Here is a 21,169-nt window from a genome sequence, read left to right on the forward strand (position 1 = left end):
TGTAACGTATGATTTGACGAAGAATGCCAACATATATATGCCGAGAAGAACGCAGCGCGGGTACAAATGCTGCGTAAAGCCACCCGTCAGAATGTGGAGCGATGCAAACAGAAACGGAGACAGCAAACCCGACTCATCAAGGAGAAGAAACACCACCAAGAAGGAGTGAGAAGAACTCGAGCAGCTGTATTGCTTTCACGACACACGGAAGTTCTATCAGAGACTCAACGAATCTCGCGAAGGCTCGGGCCGAAATGTGTAGAGATAAAGATGGAGGTATCTTGACTGACGACAGTGCGGTGATCGAAAGGTGGAAGCAGCACTACGATGAACACCTGAATGGCGTGCAGGCCGAAGGCCATGATAGCGGAGGAAGTGACCACATGTAGCAAGGTGTAGCAAGCAACGGAGACGTACCACTCCCATCGATAAGGGAAGTTAAAGAAGTCATCCAGCGGCTGAAGAACAAAAAAGCAGTGAGAAAGCATGACATTGGAGCGGAACTGATTAGAATGGCCCCGGACAAGTTGGCCGGCTGTCTGCATCAACTGATTATCAAGATTTGGAATACGAAACGACTACCGGAGGAATAGAAAGACGGGGTTATTTGCCCTATCTACAAGAAAGTCGACATGCTGGGTTGTGAGAACTACCGACCGATCACTATCCTGATTGCCGCTTACAAAGTAATGTTCCAAGTCATCTTCTATCGACTAGCGCCAATAGCCAAAAGATTTGTGGGAATTTATCAGGCCGGCTTCATGGAAGGTTTATCTACAATGGACCAAATCTTCACCCTGTGGCAGGTCCTCCAGAAGTGTCGCGAATTACGAGTCCCCACGCACCTGTTCATCGATTTCAAAGCCGCATATGATAGTGTAAACCGACAAGAGCTATGGGAAATTTTGGATGAAAACAGCTTTCCCGGTAAGCTCGCTAGACCTATCATGGCTACGATGGATGGCATCCAGTGCTGTATGAGAATCTCGGGTGGATTGTCGGACCCATTCGAATCTCCCAGGGGACTTCGACAAGGAGATGGTCTTTCATGCCTGCTATACAACATTGCGCTTGACGAGCGGCAATCGAAATGCGGGGCATAATTTCCAATAAATTCAGTCAATTTATCTGCTTTGCTGACGACGTGGATGTTGTCGACAGAACATTTGAGGCGGTGGAAGATCAGTTCACCAGACTAAAACGCGAAGCAGAGAAGATTGGATTGAAGATAAATACGTCTAAAACGAAGTATATGCTGGCGGGCGGGACCGAGCGCGCCAGGGCCCGCTTGGGCAGTACCGTGGTAATCGACGGGGATCAGTTCGAGGTAGTCGACGAGTTCGTATACCTTGGCTCACTGGCAACAACAATACCAGCCGTGAGATTAAAAGGCGTATTATCAGCGGAAGTCGGGCCTACTACGGACTCCACAAACTCTTGCGGTTGAACAATTTGAGCCCTTGTACAAAGTGCACGCTGTACAAAACGCTAATGAGACCGGTTGTCGTCTACGGGCACGAAACATGGACACTGCTAGAAGAGGACCTACGAGCACTCGGAGTTTTCGAACGGCGGGTGCTAAGAACCATCTTTGGCGGAGTGCAAGAGAACGGTGTATGGAGGCGAAGAATGAACCACGAGCTCGCGCGTCTCTACGGCGAACCAAGTATTCAGAAAGTGGTTAAAGCTGGACGGATACGTTGGGCAGGACATGTTGCTAGAATGCCGGACAACTATACTGCAAAAATGGTTTTTGTATCGAATCCGGTAAGAACAAGACGAAAAGGGGAACAGCGAGCGAGGTGGCAAGACCAAGTGGAGCGAAATCAGGCGAGCACCGGGTGCCCGCGGAACTGAGGACCAGTTGCCATGGATCGAACAGATGGAGAAATTATACTGCGCAGGCCTTGTCGTCAGATGTTCGGCCAATTAAGTAAGTAAGTAACTAGTTCTACAAATGTTCCCTATACAACTTTGTCAAATTTTGCTCGGCTGAGACGTTATTGTCAAATGAATCAAAATTGAGTCTAAGTAATCGGACCATCCCTGATTTGAGCATTATTTAAATAAAAATGTGGTTAAATTCAATATCTTTGAGAAATTTTACAAAAATAGCGGGACAAACTTGATTCGATTTCTTTATCCCATGTTTAAATTCTTTGTGTCACCTTCGGTAAATAAAAATATCATGAGGATGTGAAATAAAGCTACGACGGTATTTCCATACGCGCCGATAATTCCTTGGTTATTCATTTGTTGCTGGAACTTACCCCATCGGCGTACGGTCGATTTATGATACTTTTTTGCTACGCTTGTAGTCTTCACAGGAGTTGACCGTAGTTGAGGTACAGCGGGCATGTGCACAACATTCTTGCCATGAGAAATGTCTCCAATCTCCATAGCTTCACTGATTAATGCACCGCCGGCCTATAATACAGAGAGAGGAAAAAAGAGACAAATGATAGTTCCATTCTTTCACTCACTTAAATCTACCCTAATTTGAGTTCCTGTGAAAAGGAAGGTACATTTTTCTTCGAATTGATTTATTGTTTGTCTTGAATTTCAACCTTTAGGTCCTGTGCAGTTTATGCATGAATGCCATAATTCATCGCTTCCGCTTCCGCGTGACATTTTCATTGCATAATGAGCAATATTAATCCCACAAAAACGTACATCGACCAGTGCAAAAATAAACGCGGCTTGTTCCCACGAGCCCTGGTAACTTTCGTTGCTTTTCGGGTGCTTGTCGGGTGACGCCATTTTTTCTAATTTTCGAAAAACTGACCGTGATTAAAATAGAGTGTAAACATTACACTCTAAACTACTTCTACTCAAATTTTCAAGAGAAAATACCCAATGGGTAATTTTCTACGGCGTTTCTTCCGTGGTGCAATTTCATGTGGAACACCCTTTATACACGAGGTCCCTGACGTATCCGACTTTTGGCAGAGGATAAAACTGGCATACCTGGAGCGTTGAAAACCAGGTGCGTTGAAAACATTCAAAGTAGTTTCCTTGGAACTTTATATATATTTTCACCAATACTGCAGCCATTGTACGAAGCAGCCCGAAACGGGTTTTTTCGGAATGGTGATTAACTCGGCTGCTGCGGCAGACATAATGTCATTTTCTGTCGATGTCATTTAGGAAATAGTCAAAGGTTGCAATGAGCCATATCAGCCTGTTAAGTTACGGAAGTCTAATTTTCCGCTAAAAAATTCTAAAATTATAATAAATTAAGTGGGGAACTCTCTAGTCACAAAGATGTCGAGTTTACTTTGCCAAATAAGTCGTCGTTGGTTCGAATCTTATTTGAATCAGACCGTTCGATGCCAAGTAATTTTTATCATGGTAGAATTCCTTTGTGCTTAACTTTGCTCTATCGACCTTTACCGCCTCTAACTGGAGTTTGTTATCAGAACGGTGCTGGTTCAAGGTGCGTAGTGTAGCCTAGACCTCCATAGAAAAATACTAACTAGTTAGCATACTTCTTAAAGATTTGTTGAAAAGTAGCAAAAATAGGAAGACATATGAATGAAGACGCCAACACTCAAGCGCGGATTATAAGCAGGTCGCTTATTCTATAAGCAATGCTGAATATCAGGTTTGAGAGTGCACGTTTGACTGAATCGTACGCTGTCTCAAAATTCGCAAACAAATTACGAGTCTCCAATTTGCCCTTTTGGAACTTATTTTGGGACATGGATTAGTCACAGGTTGTACATTTGGTCTGCCAAAGAGTAACAAAAGACTCCGCTAAAAATAGTCTAAATATAAAGAATAGGATACAGAAGAGTACTTTGTACGACAAATGAAACAACATTATGGCTCGATGGTTCCAATCGGTCTCTCTAGTAGATGAAGCCAAGCAGACTATCTAATAAGTCGTCCAGCCTTTGTTCATTCGCTAAGCTCTTCATGAGGATTTGGTATACCAAATAGATACCAATTTTCCCGATTTTCCAAGATTATCCAGACTTTTTTGGGCGCCTTCTGATATATTGACAAGCTTTTCTTTTGTTAATTTACAAAAATCTGATCTATCGTCACTTTGTTAAACTTTACATCTATAGAAACAAATAAATTAGATTCCCTACAAATGATTCCGCTGGTTATTTATTCGAAGCAACACGTTGAGTTTTATTGCACTCTTATTGTGGTTTTCATGACTACGCCTTTTTTTTGAGCACCGTAACAGGCATGTACTAAAATTTAAATTGTTACCTAAGCTTGGCTCCCCTTTCCGTAGCAGCTTAGAGTCCGGGTGACTCTTGCTGTATCAAAAACTTATCTCCATTGTAATCGCTCCAGGGTTACTTACTTACTTTATTATGGTCCTCCAATAGTGTCGGTCCTGGGCTGGCGTGCTCTAGTTCCAACGAATACCGGCTAACCACTAACACCGTTTGGACTTCCAAGTACCCTGCCAGCAACCATATACTTCGTTTTGGTGGTGTTAATGGTAAGTCCCAATCTCGCTGCTTCCCGTTTAAAAGGTCTAAGGGCTTCTTGCACTGATCTATGGTTGATTCCGATGGAATCAACGTCATCTGCAAATACCCCATCCAGCGTCGCACGAATCAGCGTAAGTAGTTTCGTCGGAAATCCATGTTCTACCAGTTTCTGCCACAACTCATTTCATTTGACTGAATCGTACGCCAGATTCACAAACAGATGATGCTCCTGCAAGTTGTACTCCCGGAATTTGTCTGGTGACTGATCACGGTCACTCACGAAAACCAGTTTGGTACTTGCCGATGAAGAATTCGGCTTACGATCTCAGAGTAGAACAGAGTACAGAACATGTTGCAGGTGCACATTATAGGCACAATAGAGCAATGTAATGCCTCGACATTTTTTACACTCGAGTCGATGTCCAGTCGCTCGCTCCCCGCTTTTAGACGTTCAGGATGCCGTCCTTCCCAGCAGCCTTACCGGTTTTCAGCTCACTGATTGCTTTCTTTACCTCTTCCTGTATTGGTGGCTCCGCAGCTTGGCCATCGCTCACAATTTTTATTCTGTTCCTGCTGATCTACGTGTTTACCTCTCCGTTTCTCCTATTTTTAGACGAGACAAACCATACCTTCCATCCCTTCTCCGGTAGTTCCACTCCTGAAATCTAGAAGTTATTTAGTGAAATGCCGTTGCTAGCGGGTGCATACCATTTTTATAGAGTTTTGACGGTAGTCGGTACTTGCAGGTGGTTTAATTCAATCTATTAGTTTTTAGTTGTCCCAATTCTTGTCGAATCGCTTACTTGATCGGTTAGATCGGTAGTTGGGACGCTATTATCGTTTGTGAGCATTCCCAGGTTAATTTCCATTCCGCCTACTACGATTATAGAACCATTTCTACCAGTTGACACCCTCGCACTCATAGAATGACATTTTATCCTTTAATCCATCATTACAAAGCCCATTCGAAGCTCGTTGGATACTTCACCGCCCTGGTAAAGTCGTGTCTTATCGCCACGGATGTTCCATACCTTCTCGTCTTTACAACAGGTCTTCGGGAGAGATGCTAAACTTTCGAGGAGGTCCTAGCTAGCTATTCGCGCAGTACCCACAACACTCATGAAATTCAGCAATTGGCAATCTCTATTCTGCAGCAGGTGCCAAGCATTCATTCCATGCCCTTATTTCGTGACCTATGCGAATGCCGATTGTTTCGCGGCGAATTTTCTTGATCGTTCGTAGTAACTCCGTATAGGTAATTTACCTTACAAAGAGCGCGTTACTGAGTCTCGCGATGGGGCTGCGATAGCTATAGTTCCGGAATAACAACTTCCTTAATTTACCCGCCCGCTCCGGAATAGGCGCTATCGTGAGCCACTCATGACCTGGGATCGTGGCTCGTGCCAGGAAAGATTGCTACTCGTGTCGAAACCTCTTTTCCTGTCAGTGTATGACTTTAGTTTCCATCGGGGTTGATTACCCAATCTCCACTAAGGTTGCTCGTAACCCGGCTGGAACCACGGGAGTAGGGGGATACACATTGTTGTATAAGAGACTGAGAACCACTGCACTGTTTTAGAAAAGGAGGAAGTGCCTGATGCGTAGAATGATGAGGCGGAATACCTTTAAATTCTCTTACTGAATCCGTTTTTAACAGATTCGCGTATCTCGATTACGACTTGTAACCTCCATGAGTGTAACAAATTAAGACCTGAACAGTTCAAGACTGGGCAGGACATCCAGCAGTAAAATCAAAACGAATTTCTCCAATTAAGTTGGGGGTTTTATTTTCCCTAAAATATTTATCTATTTTTGTCACACAACGCAGGCATAATTATTTATCAACGGTATCTGTAGGCAATAATAAATAATTCCAGATCTCGATAGAAGGTAAATCAACAGCAATTCAAAACCGTTGTTTGGTTAAAAAGTTCGAAATTGCCATTTTGTTGATGAATATTGATTTACTTTGTTGCATAACTTTTTGGATTGCATAACGATTGCTACCACATATTAACCAGAAACGGTGGTATTAATTTTGATTAAATTTTTATAACCTTTAGTAGCACAACTTTGTAACTATTTGGCATTGATTTCGCTTCAATATATCGCAGAAAAAAAGACCCAAGGCAAATGCAATAGTAACATTGAGTCATATAAAAAGCACAGCAACAAGCAACAGTGACCCAAACAGCAATGACATTTTCTGCTAGCTTCCGGCAATAAAATTTGATTTGTAACCGATTGACTCTGGTCATAATTTTTGTTCGCATATTAATACGCACTTACTACTGAAACTTTGCACATATTGGGTAAAGTAAATCTTATTGATTAGGAAACGTTCAGCGTTTGCTCGAGTGGTAGAGCAGAAGAATACGAGTGTCTTGTAGCTACTTTCACGTTCCATTTTATTTTTTATTGCGAAATAAATGTAAATCCGAAAAGTTTTGCCTGTATCAGTATTATTTATCCAATGCTCAAGCAGCTCACAAAGGGTTGTGATAAGTTACCGCTTCAAGCATTCTTGTACGAAATACATAAAGAGATTTTATTTCTTCCTTTCACTATCGAGAAACGTGCAATGACTGCAGCTGATTCCGCTATTTTCCTGCCAGATGATTTATATTTCACCATGCTGCTGTACAATCTTTTACTGTACGACCCGGTAGGTAGGTATAACTATACAGTTGAAAGGGTTCTGGCAAGCAAATGTCTCAGTGCTTTGCAACAAACGGCCCGAGGACGTAACCGGGTTCTGAGCGAAGGATTAAGAAAACGAAAAGAAGACTTCCCCCTGTTGCAATCAAAATAAGCAATAGCAGAGTAATGTTTGTAGGATAAAGTAAACTAATCTTCTGTTCGACACGTCTGGGGAGTCCATTGGAACCGATAGCCGGAAGGTATGCAAGCGTACAATTTGTGCATAACTCTTCTGCTCCCGGTGCGGTGCCTGCCCGGCGAGGTTGGACAACCATTCACGACGAGCATGTGCTCAGACAGGACTAAACAGAAATGGTGTTTAGTTTATGCCGGCATTCGGCAGCAAGATTTTGGGATAGCTATTAGCATGCCATTGCCACACCTACCCGGAAGCGGGCCTATCCTGGTGAACTTGTTGGTGGGGTTTGTTTGCACGACCTGCGAAGGGGCCGGCTCCCAAAATGCAGACAAAGAGAATTGTGAAAAGAAACCCCGTTTGCAATTCATTTTCCTCTGATGGGGATGCAAATAACACTCGTGTAGCTCACCAGTATGTACGGAACGAAATGTACAGAGTTCCGATCGTGTTTTATTTCTTCGAACATTTGCCTATAAATATTTATAGCATGAAAAACTACACAATTTGAAGTGAGAGACAATACTTTATTAGTACGACTTTATGAAAAATTAATTGAAGATTGAAATTGAAATTAAAAGACAAATATAGAAAAACCTAACTCGCAAATAAAATCCAAATCCCTAATACAACTGAAACTATACCATCGAAATTCTAACAACTAAACTAAATTTTGTGTAGGTTTACAAATACTGCGAAACTGTACATCATTCACAGGCCCTTCTGTCTGAACATGTTCCAGTAGCAACGAAATTACAAAACTTAAATTCACGCATTTACAATACTACAGTTTCCAACGTCACCACCGCCCTTCCGCGACTGCCGAAACCCAACTTGATCCGCTCACTATCCGTAACCATCAGCAGCAGCAAAGATATGATTTACTGTGTATGAAGAACACTCGGTGAATAAATTTCCAAAAAGTTTCACATTTCACAAGTGTGCAGCTCGAAAGACTTAGTATTACAATTTATGAGCTTCCTCGTGCGGATTTACTTTTCCCATGGATGCGTTATTGCTGGGAGGATGGGAACGTAACAGATCTCGGCTCACAGGCCATTCCATGCTCGGGTATGCCTTTGCCACCGTCTCACTGGCTCCGATCCCGTCCGCGCTTCCTTCCTTTGCGTCCTTCAATAGTTGCTTACCCTGAAATTGGTTGCCCAGAAGACTAACGGGTGGATGAGACAAAGTGTGTATGCTTACAAAGATGAGTGGCTTTCGGGTCTCGAAGCAGAAGCACGTACTTCTGGCAGTCTACATTTTCAAAATGGACCATCGTTTATATTGCAATAGCAGAGGTACAGGACTGGTTGGAACATTGCACCGGCTGCTCTTTGCGGAAGCAGTTGAAGTAAACGGAAGAGAAAAGATGACATGTAGACTAGACAGGATGAGAGATGTTATGCCGATTTCCTCCGCAAGCCTTCGCTAGCCACCGCGTCGCGCCCCCCTGCCGCTCTGTACCTGCTTCGGTTTAGGGCTTACTTATCGCTTATGTACTTTAGAAAGAAAAGGGGGAAAACAGTTCAACTGTAGATCTGTTTTCTGCGTGCTTTGTTGTTTGAAAAATCGTTCCATAGAAAAATTGTTTACCCAATTCCGGAAAAAATAATGACCCCATCCATATTGACCTATGCTACGCTGTGGCGTAAGAAAGAATTCAAAAAAAATGGTACGGGATGGAGAGGAAAATGCATTTGTAGGATATGATTTAAATTTTTTTTATAAAAAAACTGTCTGTGGGCTCTACAGCCTGAAAAAATTAAAAATTAGTGTACGAGTTGAGTTAACGCTTCTAGCATGAAATATAAATGGAAATTCAAACAGAGGAATTTCTGAAAATGGTCAAAAAAATTTTCTTTCGTTTTTGTCTTTTGTTCGTAAATTCTTGCATGGAAAATAACAACGTATATATTAAAAGCAAAAATAGATTTGGTTTTCACTTTTAAACTTTAAATAAAAATGCCTAAAATCCAAATTTTTTTTGCTCGATTAAAAAGTTCTGTGTTTTTTTTTGCACACCCCCCCCCCCCCTTGAGTGGTCCAGCACCGGAGGGACGAAAACTTTTTTAAATATTTGTGATGGCCTTACTATTCAATTTTTTTAGATTACTAGACTAATTAGATTAATTCGCAAGATTATTTAAACACGCACAGAATCAAGATGATCCTGAAAATAAAATTTCGCCTTTATGACACTACCTTACAAATCCTAATCTTTCCGCTATCGTTAAAAAACTTGAGTTTGCTCCGGATTGTAAACTTGTATTAACGTAACATAAGGGAAGGTGGGCTTAATTATGCCTATCTAAAGGGTGATTTCAGTGAAAACGGTAATAGTTCTATTATTATTTTTCGCAAATGAATGCAATTTGATTTTGCAAAATGTTGGCGAAATTAGGCGATTTATTTTTACGATTTAGCAAAACTAGAACTCCTTGAAACGTTGTGAAATTTTCAGTTGGAGTTTTTCGAGGGTCCGTGAATCGAAAGAAGAGCAAGCACCCCCGTTGGCTGTATCACGAAATACGGATTCGAATTTGAAAAATTATCATGATCGGTACGTTATAGGAATCCAGAATTTTCATCAATCGTAGAGTAGTTTTATAGCCATATAATAGTTGTTCCAAACCAAATAAAGTGAGAAATGCCGGGCAATTCGATGAAACACACCATTTCAATATGAACAAATTTAAAATAACCTTCAAAAAAATTAAGACGAAATTGGCACAAAGTTGAAAATACATTAGTATTAGGAATCGCGATAAATAAACAAAAGACAGGTAAAACAGCAAGACAAAATCAATCGAGAATGTGAATATGTTTGTCATTTTTGTCGCACTCTCTGTTATTTCACATTCGCTTGACTGAATCGTACGCAGCCTTGAAATTTACGTACAGAAAATTAACCTTCAAGTTGTAATTCCGGAAGTTATCGAGAATATGCTGTAAAATATACATTTTGTCCCGCCATTTGTGCTTCATTGTAAGGTTTGTTAGTATTAAGAAAGAAGCAAAATCCTATCAAATTCGTAGCCTACTGACTTACGCCAGATATAGTATAGCAATCTTTTTCAGTAGTGGCTGTAGTTCGTGATTCATACTCTTCCGCCAATATTCGTTTTTCGTTTGTACTCTGCCAAATATCGTCCGCAGCACCTTCTGCTTCAGTAAAGGAAGGACGCGTATGTCTTCAATTTGTAGCGTCACGACTTCAAGGCCATAAAGAACTACCGGTCTTATGAGGGTTTTGTATATTGTCAGCTGCGTACAATGGCGTATGTTTCTTGATCGTAGCGTTTTGCGACAGGCTAAGCAGGTCCTATTTGCTGCTTGAATGCGCTGATGCATGTTCTCACTCGTGTTGTTATCCGCGGTCACCTTTGATCCCAAGAAAACCAATTCCTCTGACACTTCCGTTTCGTCACCGCCAACGATTACCGTTTGTGAGATGCGCATATTAGTCTTCTCTGAGTCTCTACGTTTCATGTATTTGGTCTTCGATGCATTTATTTTAGGCCCAATACTCCTAGACTCCGCTTGAAGTTCAGCGTAGATAGCTTCCGTCATCGTGACGTTTCTGACTTTAAAATCTCTGCGAAGTCTTTGCTGAAAATCGTGCCTCTCGTTTCGATGCCCGCTCATCAAAGTACCCCTTCAAGAGCTGTGTTTAAAGAAAGAGCTCTCACTTTGTCTCAATCCTCGTCGCGTCTCGAAGAGACTCGAAAGAGTCCGAGAGACGCACATTGAGCTTAAGACGTTTCTTGACACGCGACACGCACCTGGTCCATGGGCATCTCGTTCCAGATCATGGAAATGAGCTTCTTAAATTGGTCCATAGTGCTCACTTTATGTTCGCTCTACTTGGCCAGCATGTACGACCATACATAAAAGTTCAGGGGATTATGATCCGGGGAGTTGGGAAGCCACACAGCCTTATCGAGAAAATCAGTCAAATTCTCCGGACACCACGCTTGGACGATACTCGCCGTGTGGGTCGGTGCGCCGTCCTGTTGAAAGACGTAATGATCTTTCCCGTAGAGCTCACGAAGTGCCGGGGCCACAACCTTCTCTAGAACCTCGGTCTTGCAGTACGCGGCGTTGATTTTCACCTACAGCTTGCTCTGGTAAAAAGTTAAATCAGTCCGCCAGCTTTCATAACTTGAAAATACATCCGTGAGCAGAAAAATTAAAGTTTTAGTGTCAAATCATCCTGGTGGATTTGATTTATAACCACCCTAATAAAATATCCCATAGAATAATTAATGCATTTTCAACAGTCTCCGTTGGTTTGCAGCATATGCGCATTAAATTTTGTCGTGTAAATTGATATGATAGGTGGTTTAAATCAGCGTGGCATCGAAATTATACAATGTTCGAAAAGTGGCTGTTTTAACAAAATAAATAAATATATTTAGTCAATCTTAAACCGATTGAAATAACTTTCTTTCTGCAAAATATTTTGATATTTTTTGAAACGATGGTTCTACAATTGATGAAGGGACGGTGGGGAAAGAAATGAAAATTTTTTGGTGAAGGAGGGGAAGAGCGGAAAGCAAGGGGGGGGGGGTATTGGTAGCTATGCTTGACAAGTAGTCATTTTGACTCCTACCTTTTGTTAATATTTTTTTGAAACGATGGTTCTACAATTGATGAAGGGACGGTAGGGGAAAGAAATGAAATTTTTTTTTTTGGTGAAGGAGAGGAAGAGCGGAAAGGAAGGGGGGGGGTATTGGTAGCTATGCTTGACAAGTAGTCATTTTGACTCCTACCTTTTGTCCAATGCTGGAAGGTGCATGAGTCGAACCAAGCTGTAATCTGAAATTATAACCAGATTCGAACCCACAACACCCGCCAGGAGTAGGAGTCAAAATGACTACTTGTCAAGCCTAGCTACCAATACCCCCCCCCCCCCTTCCTTTCCGCTCTTTCCCTCCTTCACCAAAAAATTTTCATTTCTTTCCCCACCGTCCCTTCATCAATTGTAGAACCATCGTTTCAAAAAATATTAATACATATGTATGACCGCATTTCAAGATCAAGACTAAAAAAACTTAAAATTAGTCTAAAATATTTTATTTTGATGAATATAGCAATATAAAACCAGTAAAATCAAGTGGCCTTAGAATTATCACTTGGGTAAATTCGAGTAATTTCAAGTTTAATTCTAAGTCTAGTTCTTACGACCAATTTGCGTCCAATATCAAGTCCTATTTTACGGCCAATTTTTAGAAAAATTTGGTGTCAAATTTAAATTTAATTGAGGTAAAATTTATCTATAGAGTGCGCTACGTTAGGCATATAGACTTCAAGCATACGAGCATTACGAGTGATGGTATAAAAGATGAAAGGCATAATAGACAATAGGCTTAATTTAGAAAACTTCGCTTTCCTATGAATACGCACTTAAGCAAATTTTCGCTCCATCACAATACAATGACGACCGGGCCGCCCATTTATCATAAATTCATTTGGCATAATACTGTTTGCAAAAACGTCATTTGCCATAAAACATTGGTAAAGGCATAAGGGACCATTTGGCATAAAAACAATTGGCATAACTACCTCTTGGCGTAATTCCGTACTTCTTCTTCTTCTTCAGCACACAGCCAGGGTGGCTCGTGCTGTTTCAAGCACTCGTCTCCATTAACTCGGTCTTGGGCACTCGTCGCCAATTTCCTAGTCGTCTCAAAAGTCGCAAATCGCTTTCGACCTGGTCCTGTGCCGGTTTTGAACGTGCTGCTCGAGCCAAAGATACTGATACCTGTGCCGGTGGGGTTGTTGAAGAGGACTATTTTCGTCGCACTGTCGTCCGGCATGCTTACGACGTGTCCGGTCCACCGTAGCCTGCATACTTTCGCTAGATGTACGATGGGAGTCTCCCCAAGCAGTGCCTGTAGCTCGTGATTCATACGCCTCCGCCACTCTCCGCTTTCAGTTTGTACTTTGCCAAATATCGTCCGCAGCACTTTCCGCTCAAACACGGTAAGGGTGCGTATGTCCTCCGTGAGCAGCGTCACGGCTTCCAGTCCATAAAGAACTACCGGACTAATAATGGTTTTGTACATTGTTAGCTTCGTGCGGCGGCGTATGCTTCCTGATCGTAGCGTTTTACGGAGGGCAAAGTAGGCCCGATTTCCCGCTTGGAAGCACCGCTGGATCTCCTTACTAGTGTTGTTGTCCGCGGTCACCAGCGATCCCAAATACACGAACTCCACTAGTTCGTCGCCGTCAACGGTTACCGTCCGTGGGAGGCGCGCGTTTGTTTCCTTTGAGCCTCTTCCTTTCATGTATTTGGTCTTCGACGCATTTATTTTTAGCCCAACTCTCCTAGACACCGCTTTCAGTCTGGCGTAGATTGCCTCCGCCGTCGCAAAGTTCCTGTCGAAGTCATCTGCAAAGCTTAGAAGTTTACTACCCTTGGTAAAAATCGTACCTCTCGTTTCGATGCCCTCTCGTCGGATCACCCCCTCAAGAGCGATGTTGAACAGCATGCAGGACAAACCGCGGATAAACCCTCACCGCGTCTCGAAGGGACTCGAGAGTGTCCCAGAGATGCGGACGAAACACATCACTCGATCCAATGTAGCTCTGATCAGTCGCGTCAGTTTGTCCGGAAAACCGCGTTCGGGTATTATCTGCCATAGCTTGTCTCGATCGACTGTATCTTATGCTGCTATGAAATCAATAAAGATGTGATGCGTGGGCACGTTGTACTGCCAACATTTCTGCAAGATCTGTCGAATAGTAAAAATTTGGTCCGTAGTAGCGCGAGCCCCCATGAAACCCGCCTGATAATTCCCTACGAAACCTTGTGCTATCGGTGACATCCATTCCATCCATTCCTCCGGGAACTTTTCCTCCTCCAAAATCCTCGAAATAACCCAGTGTAGAGCCTTTGCTAGCGTTTTTCCATGTTTATGAAGCTCTGCCGGTAGGCGGGCCTTCCAAGCGGTAATTGGTCTTCAGCAGCCCGATTTATCGTTTGACTTCTTGGAAATCAGGTCCTAGGACATTACTACATGGGACATGGGCGCTCCTAGGTTGATTTCCGTTCCGCCTCCTTCTGCGACTTCGCCATTGAGGTGTTCATCGAAGAACTGCTTCCATCTGTTGACCACCTCGCACTCGTTTGTGCACTCGTTGTGATATTCCCTCCCTCGTCCCTACACATGTCAGGTTTCGGTGTGTAGCTCTTCCGAGTTTGGTTCACCTTCTCATAAAACTTGCGCGTGTCATCAGCTCGGAATAGTTTTTCTAATTCTTCACGATCTCTGTCCTCCTTTTGGCCTTTTTTCCTCCTCAAGATCGTGGTCAACTGGTTCCTAGCTCGTCGGTATTTGGCCAGGTTCTCTCTAGTGGCAATACTTAGATAATTTTTCCAAGCAGTTTTCCCCCTCCACCGCTTGTTGGCATTCCCCATCAAACCAATTTTGTGTACTCCGAGGCTCAATACCTAATGCGGCGGTAGCGGCCTCTCCGATGACCGAGCGTATTCTGCCCCAACCGTCTTCGAGGTTTGAAGCTCCTCGGAAGAAGGCAGTGTCTCATTGAGTATTCGCGCGGGTTATCTAGCTGCCTGTTGTTCATCCGAAGAGGGCGGCTTTGACGTGTCCGGTATACGGTGGACAGCTTTAAGCGCACATGTACTGCTACTAGATAATGGTCAGAATCAATATCCGCACCCCGACGGGAGCGTACGTTCGTGATGTTAGAGAAGAACCGGCCCTCTATGAGAACGTGGTCAATTTGGTTTATTGTACGTTGGTCAGGTGATCTACAGGTGGCTTTGTGGATATCCTTGCGCGGGAATAAGGTGCTTCAGATTACCAGGCCTTTGGAAACTCCGAAGTTTATACATCGTTGGCCGTTAATGTTCATGTCGGTGTGCAGGCTATAGGGTCCTACCACCGGTCTATACATTTCTTCGCTACCGACCTGGGCGTTCATATCCCCGATGACGATCTTGATGTCCCGTGACGAGCAGCTGTCATACGTTGCCTCCAGCCTCGCGTAGAACGCTTCTTTCTCATCGTCGGGTCTAGCTTCGTGCGGTCAGTGCACGTTAATGATGCTATAAGTGAAGAAACGGCCCTTTATCCTCAATACACACATCCTCTCGTTGATCGCCTTTCAATGTATCACGCGACCCTGCATTCCGCCCAGCACTACAAAGCCCGTTCCCAGTTCGTTGGTAGTGCCACCGCTCTGGTAAAACTGGACCTTTCCACCACGGATCTTCCATACCTTCCCTCCTTTGCGGCAGATTTCTTGCAGAGCTACGATGCCAAGTTTGCGGGGTTCAAGCTGTTCAATCAACACCCGCTTGCAACCTGCGAAATTTAGCGATCTGCAGTTCCAAGTACCGAGTCTCCATTCGTCGTGCTTGTTCCGTCGCCTAGGTCGATGCCGAATATTCCGCTCCGAATTTGCTTGAATTTTATAAGAGTGATTTAATTTAGGTGTGTAGCCGTACTGGGGCAACACTGCCGAGACTCGTGATGCGACTGCTATCTTATAGTGCCGAGTCTCACTATACCTTCTTCCCGGTTAGTATACGACCTTAGTTTCCACCGGGGTTGGTTACCCGATCTCCGCAAAGGTTGCTTGTATTCCGCCTGGTACCACGAGGAGATCGGGATCGGAGTTGCTGGAAAAGAAGCTAACGACCACTATGGGGGCTATATTCCGTATTATCCAGCCATTTACTAGGCTCACATCTCATCTCACATCTGTCTAGGTTAATTCACAATCCTAAGCCTGTCGAATCTTGTTACTTATTCCTAGCTCTCGCTTCGACTCACCGAATGGCCGAATTTCAACAACTGTCACAGAAAGCCGACATTATGTTTGACTGGATCACTAACAGCCAAACAGCAAAAGGCCGAAACACGGAAGGCTGGGAGGCAGCCCCCCGCAGAAGTCACCTTTATTTAGGTGTATTTTTTTAGGTGTACTGACTAATAGGGGTTATTCCTTAATTCGAATGAGTGGCAGCGAGTAAGGACAGTATATACCCATCGAATATTTCGACCATTCGAGTTAGTCCGACATACCCTACATGCAACGCTTTTTTAAACTGAGTCGATTGGACCACTTGCAAACTAACGGCAGATTGCCTAACGTTCATTATGCCTAACGTCTATATGCCAAGCGTTCATATGACCCATTGGGATACATTCTTTCTAGGTCACTTATAAGTCCAGTTTCAAACTTAATTTTAAAGTCAAAGTTAAATTTTAAATCCAATATTTAGTCCGATTTTATGTCTTATTACTGGTAAAATTTCTTGTATAATTTCAAGTTCAAGTTCAATTTTAATTCCAATAGAACCCCTGTTTCAAGTCCAGTTTCATGTCCCATCTTAAGTATTATTTTATGTCTGCTTTCAGTTGGAATTTGAAGTTGAAATTCAAGTACAATTTTGGATTTATTTCAGAGTTCAATTATCAGTTTATTTTTAAGTCGGGGTTCAAGTTGGAATTGGCCTAAATTTAAATTCAATTTCATACTTACTCTGGACGCCGAATTCGTTGCGGTCCAAATACCGAGTTTTCATTCATCGTTCTTGATTCCTCGCCTTGGTCACTGCTGGATAATCCGACGTCCATAGTTGGCCCACTCTATCGAGTCCCTCGAGGGAGCTGCCATTTTAGCTTTAGGGTCGAGATAACTCGTTTCTTATTTCAACGGTCCTCTCCAAAACAGACAATGTCGCGAGTCGATCCTAACCTGGAATGCAAACACTCACTAGCCTGAAAATACGTAGAACTGTCGAAAGCCGCTCCTGACACGGGATCAATATACGATCTATTTTTCGACCGAGATGATTATATGATGTTCACTTTCATATTTTTCGTATGGATTTAGGATTTATTGAAAATTTTCACAGATTTTGTCTTACCACCTTTGAGTGCTTTAGGAACACCTTGTAATTATAAATTATCAATTGATCGATTTTATCGAAAGCCAGTTGGTTAATATTGTTAATTATTAGAGATAAAAGAAGCAATTTCAAACTTATTTTCACTGCCTACTCTCTGAAACATCCCAAGTAACAAATTTAATTTTAAGATGCACTTGAAGAGGTTTCCAGCATTTGCTCCTTAAAACCGAATATAAAACTTGCAATTCTACAAATCTTCGATAAAACAGCCATAAAACCCTTATAAATCTGGGGAGGCCCACACTAAAGAAGGTTCTCAAGAATATTTCTAAAGGTCCTTTTAAAACTTGTAATTCTTATCGATATGTATTCATAGTGACTTCCAAGAGTCGGTTGAAACTAAAAGAAAACCACCACAAGTGTTGATGATTTTATGGTTGTCGTCTCAAAGAACACTTGCAAGACATCATACACTTTTCACAGTCTTTATTTTTTTAAATTGACTGAAAGCTATAAGAGAAAAAGCATTCACAGATATTGCTTTTCCAAAATGGATATAAATGAAAATAAAAGCAGCTGCTTTGTTGTCAATCAATGAGAAATTTTTCATGTCACGCTCAGTTTGTCGATGTTTTGTGACATGAAAGTTAGAAAATTTTAACGCGCCGGTTATTTTCGTTAGATTATTAAAAAAATTTAATTAATAAAAAAATTCAATAATTTCATGAAGAAGTTGATAGATAGATAGATAGATTTTAACAAATTGCGGCAAAAAGTCTTTTAAGTGTCCGAACATTTATTTGAAAATATAAGATCACTTATGGTATTGCATAACAACACATTTATAAACGCCCATATGCAATTGGCTAGAATTTCAAAAGTAATCCAAACAGTTCTGTTCGCCATTTTTTCAATGGTTTTATCTAAATCAACCTGAAAGCGCTTATTAGACTAACATGTCTTGCACAAGACAAAGAAAAATTTTCCAAGAGGTCGATAAGTTTATCTATACTTATTGTATTCTTGAAGAAGACAATTTGTGCTTGAACAAGAATTGTTTGAATTACTTAAGGGGACCAAGTTTTTTGCAAGATAATCATTCTAGTATAAACAAAGAAAACGTCAACAAAGTGTCAATGTAAGTTGTTTTTTGTGCTGGAGGTTCACCTACTTATATTGAATTTATTATTTTTTAAGTACAGCAGTCATTATGCTTACCCATATAAATTGATTTTAAAAATTAAAAGTGGGCTGCACGGCAGTTCCATGCGTAAAGTTTAATCTGCAAAATTTTTTATATACTTTGTCATTACATCCGTCTTTAAAAAAAATATGCTTCAACTGCTTCAACCCCTTCGAACATTTTCCCAACACCGGCTAATGACCTCTATATTCAATTTAAAAAATACAAACAACTCTACAAACCGGCACCGGCACCGCCTCCGCCAAAATACAATCGAACCAAATTTTCTAATAACATACAAATCTACCATTGATGCATCATCACCGGCATAGTCCTTCCTCAGCTCATTTGGAAATCTTCATTGTTTTTTGATTTCGCTGATTTTTCATATGAAATCTTGCTTAAGTTTCGCGCTAAAGTATTTGTTCAATTTTCTCCTGGTTCAGATGCCCATTTTGACAGATCAGTTGTTTACGCTCGAATGTTCTTTCGTCAGAGTATGATTTCTCTTACAAGAATATACGGTTTTAAGACGGTTTTATGGTAGCATTGTTAAGACAAACCAATCTTGCAGAAGAATGTCATAAATTTTTGTCAAAACTATTGCTAGGTTTTAAGGAACGCCGTTTTTGAGCAGAAATCAAGTATCCTTTAAAACCACTTATAAGGTGAATTACACTTATTGATATTTCAGTTTTATACGTGTTTCTTCAAGTCTCCTTCAATCATACTTCAGAAATGTTAGTCAAATAAGATAACAATCACTTGAGGAAAAACATTATAAAACCTGATAGATTTTGCAATGCTCTGATAAAACTACTATAAGAAATGCATAAGACCAATTTGCTATTGGATTGTTACTTGGGATAGCACAACAATGTTAAACAAACAAGTTAGACCATTGCAGCTTAACGATGCAGTCTCGTTGATGGAAAATTTCCATTGCCTCAAAGATTTTTTCTTCCATCTGCAAACCGCACAGTTGTAAACAACGATACAATCGTAACTCAATTTGGATTTCGCTCGAAGGAGACACTTTGCAGCGGCGGCGACGTCCGAAATGACACAAAAAAATAACGTAACGGAACGGAACGGAAAAGCTTCGTCCGCGAGCAGGTTTGCTTTATTTTATTTTTTTTTTTTTTTTGGTGTTTTTTTTTTCATTGCAACAAAAGCATCATCGCTCCTGTCCTATCCTATTCTAGCCGAGCCGGGCGGATAGGCGAAAAGAAAGTGCGATCCAAATTGGTTACGGTTATTTGCAAACTGACTTTGAGGTCATTTAGCGGAAATCTGTTTGCCGCTGTTGGGGGAAAATGCGATAAAAAATAAATCTTGTTTGCTTTCTGTCGGTCGAGACCCACAACGTGTTCCTTTGGTTGGCTTTTCGCCTACCGGTGGGTGAGGGGGAAGGTGTGTGCACTGCAAACGGAAAAAAAGATTCCCATAGAATACTGCCATTCGTGCAGTTTGTGTCTTCCGTCACCTTCCCGGAACTTTCATCTCATAGTTTCCAGCAGAATGAGATTCCGGCAGGCTCGTACAATGTTTTACAGCTTTCTCTATTGCCCGTGTGGTCTGTATTTTTGTTGGTGTGGGTGTGTATGTGTCTATTCACCGCACCCCGGTTGGTGAATGAAAGTTTGTTTCGTACAGGGAATCGAAAAATAGGATTTCCTCCCAACACGCAACGAGACTGCGGGACTAGAAAGAGCTCGGGAAAATCCTGTTGAGGGTTTTTGTAATTTAATTTCAAATGGTTGCTGATGACCGGTCGTATAAGCCGGTGGCCGGTGGACACAGACAGGTTAGAACGGTCAGGTATTGCTTTGATTTTCTACTTATGCTGACTTACGAATTCTTTTCCCGGTTTGGAACGAATATATACACATATACAATAAACCCACTGAAAAGGGGAAACATTTCGATGTTTTACTACTTATGTTCAGTGTGACCCTTTTTGAACCGGGTTTGAACAGGGACAATCATTAACACGAAGGAAATTGAAGCGATCTAAATTCTTGGACAGATTTGATTGGTTGAACAACCGAGTTACAAGATTGGGAGACAAAATTGGACTACGTGGTGTACATGCCAGTAGGATGAACGAAATTACGACGTTGGACAGATTGTATTAGAAGCGTTCTATTCAAAGCAAGCGGAACCAATCAAATTCGCTATGAATTTACACGATTGTTTTGTGTGACTAAACAAGATTATTTATCAGATATAAGTTTAGAATCAAGTCACTAAGTAATACCTAAGTGGAAATGAAATTCTGTTATCAAGATTTGCAGTTATTGATCTCAATAACTGTGCCCTAAGAATTAATGAAATTACAGGGAAGCTGCAGCAAAAATACAAATTGATTGCAATTTCCCTACAATCAACTCGGTTTCAATCGAATTATTCCACCACCAAGCATCTAATCGCTTTTATTTAACCTTTCCATTTTCCCTTTACTTACAGCAGACAAATCCTCGCCCCCGACGACTTCGTCCGCCGGCATGATGGTCGGTTCGTACGTGAAGGTTTGCTGGATCACCTTCTACATCTGCACCATTTGCACCGTGCTGTTGTACTCGCTGCGGGTCGGAATATCCTGATTGTACAACCTGAAGGAGATAATCAAAATATAAACGCCCAACCGGCGGAACTTCCCTTTGCCAGAATGCTGGACCCAGCAGCCAGCCAAAAACAAAAAATCGACCCAATAGAAAGAAAAAGTAGCAGCGGTGCAGCGAGAAAAACAACAGTGAAATCAAAAAATAAAAACCTAGACAGAAACGAAAATAAACCGAAAAACG

The 21,169-nt window shown here is 41.8% G+C and overlaps 1 protein-coding gene across 1 annotated transcript in view; it reads left to right on the forward strand.

Moving 5' to 3' along the window:
- LOC128740598 (uncharacterized) overlaps positions 1-20,968 on the forward strand; it is a 68,596-nt gene extending 47,628 nt beyond the window's left edge. Inside the window, exon 7 of the mRNA XM_053836159.1 lies at positions 20,832-20,968. Within this exon, the coding sequence (XP_053692134.1) occupies positions 20,832-20,968 (137 nt within the window). The remainder of the gene's footprint in view (positions 1-20,831) is intronic.
- The last annotated feature ends 201 nt before the right edge of the window (positions 20,969-21,169 follow it).

Source organism: Sabethes cyaneus, chromosome 3, assembly GCF_943734655.1.
Source record: "Sabethes cyaneus chromosome 3, idSabCyanKW18_F2, whole genome shotgun sequence".
Classification (NCBI taxonomy): domain Eukaryota; kingdom Metazoa; phylum Arthropoda; class Insecta; order Diptera; family Culicidae; genus Sabethes; species Sabethes cyaneus.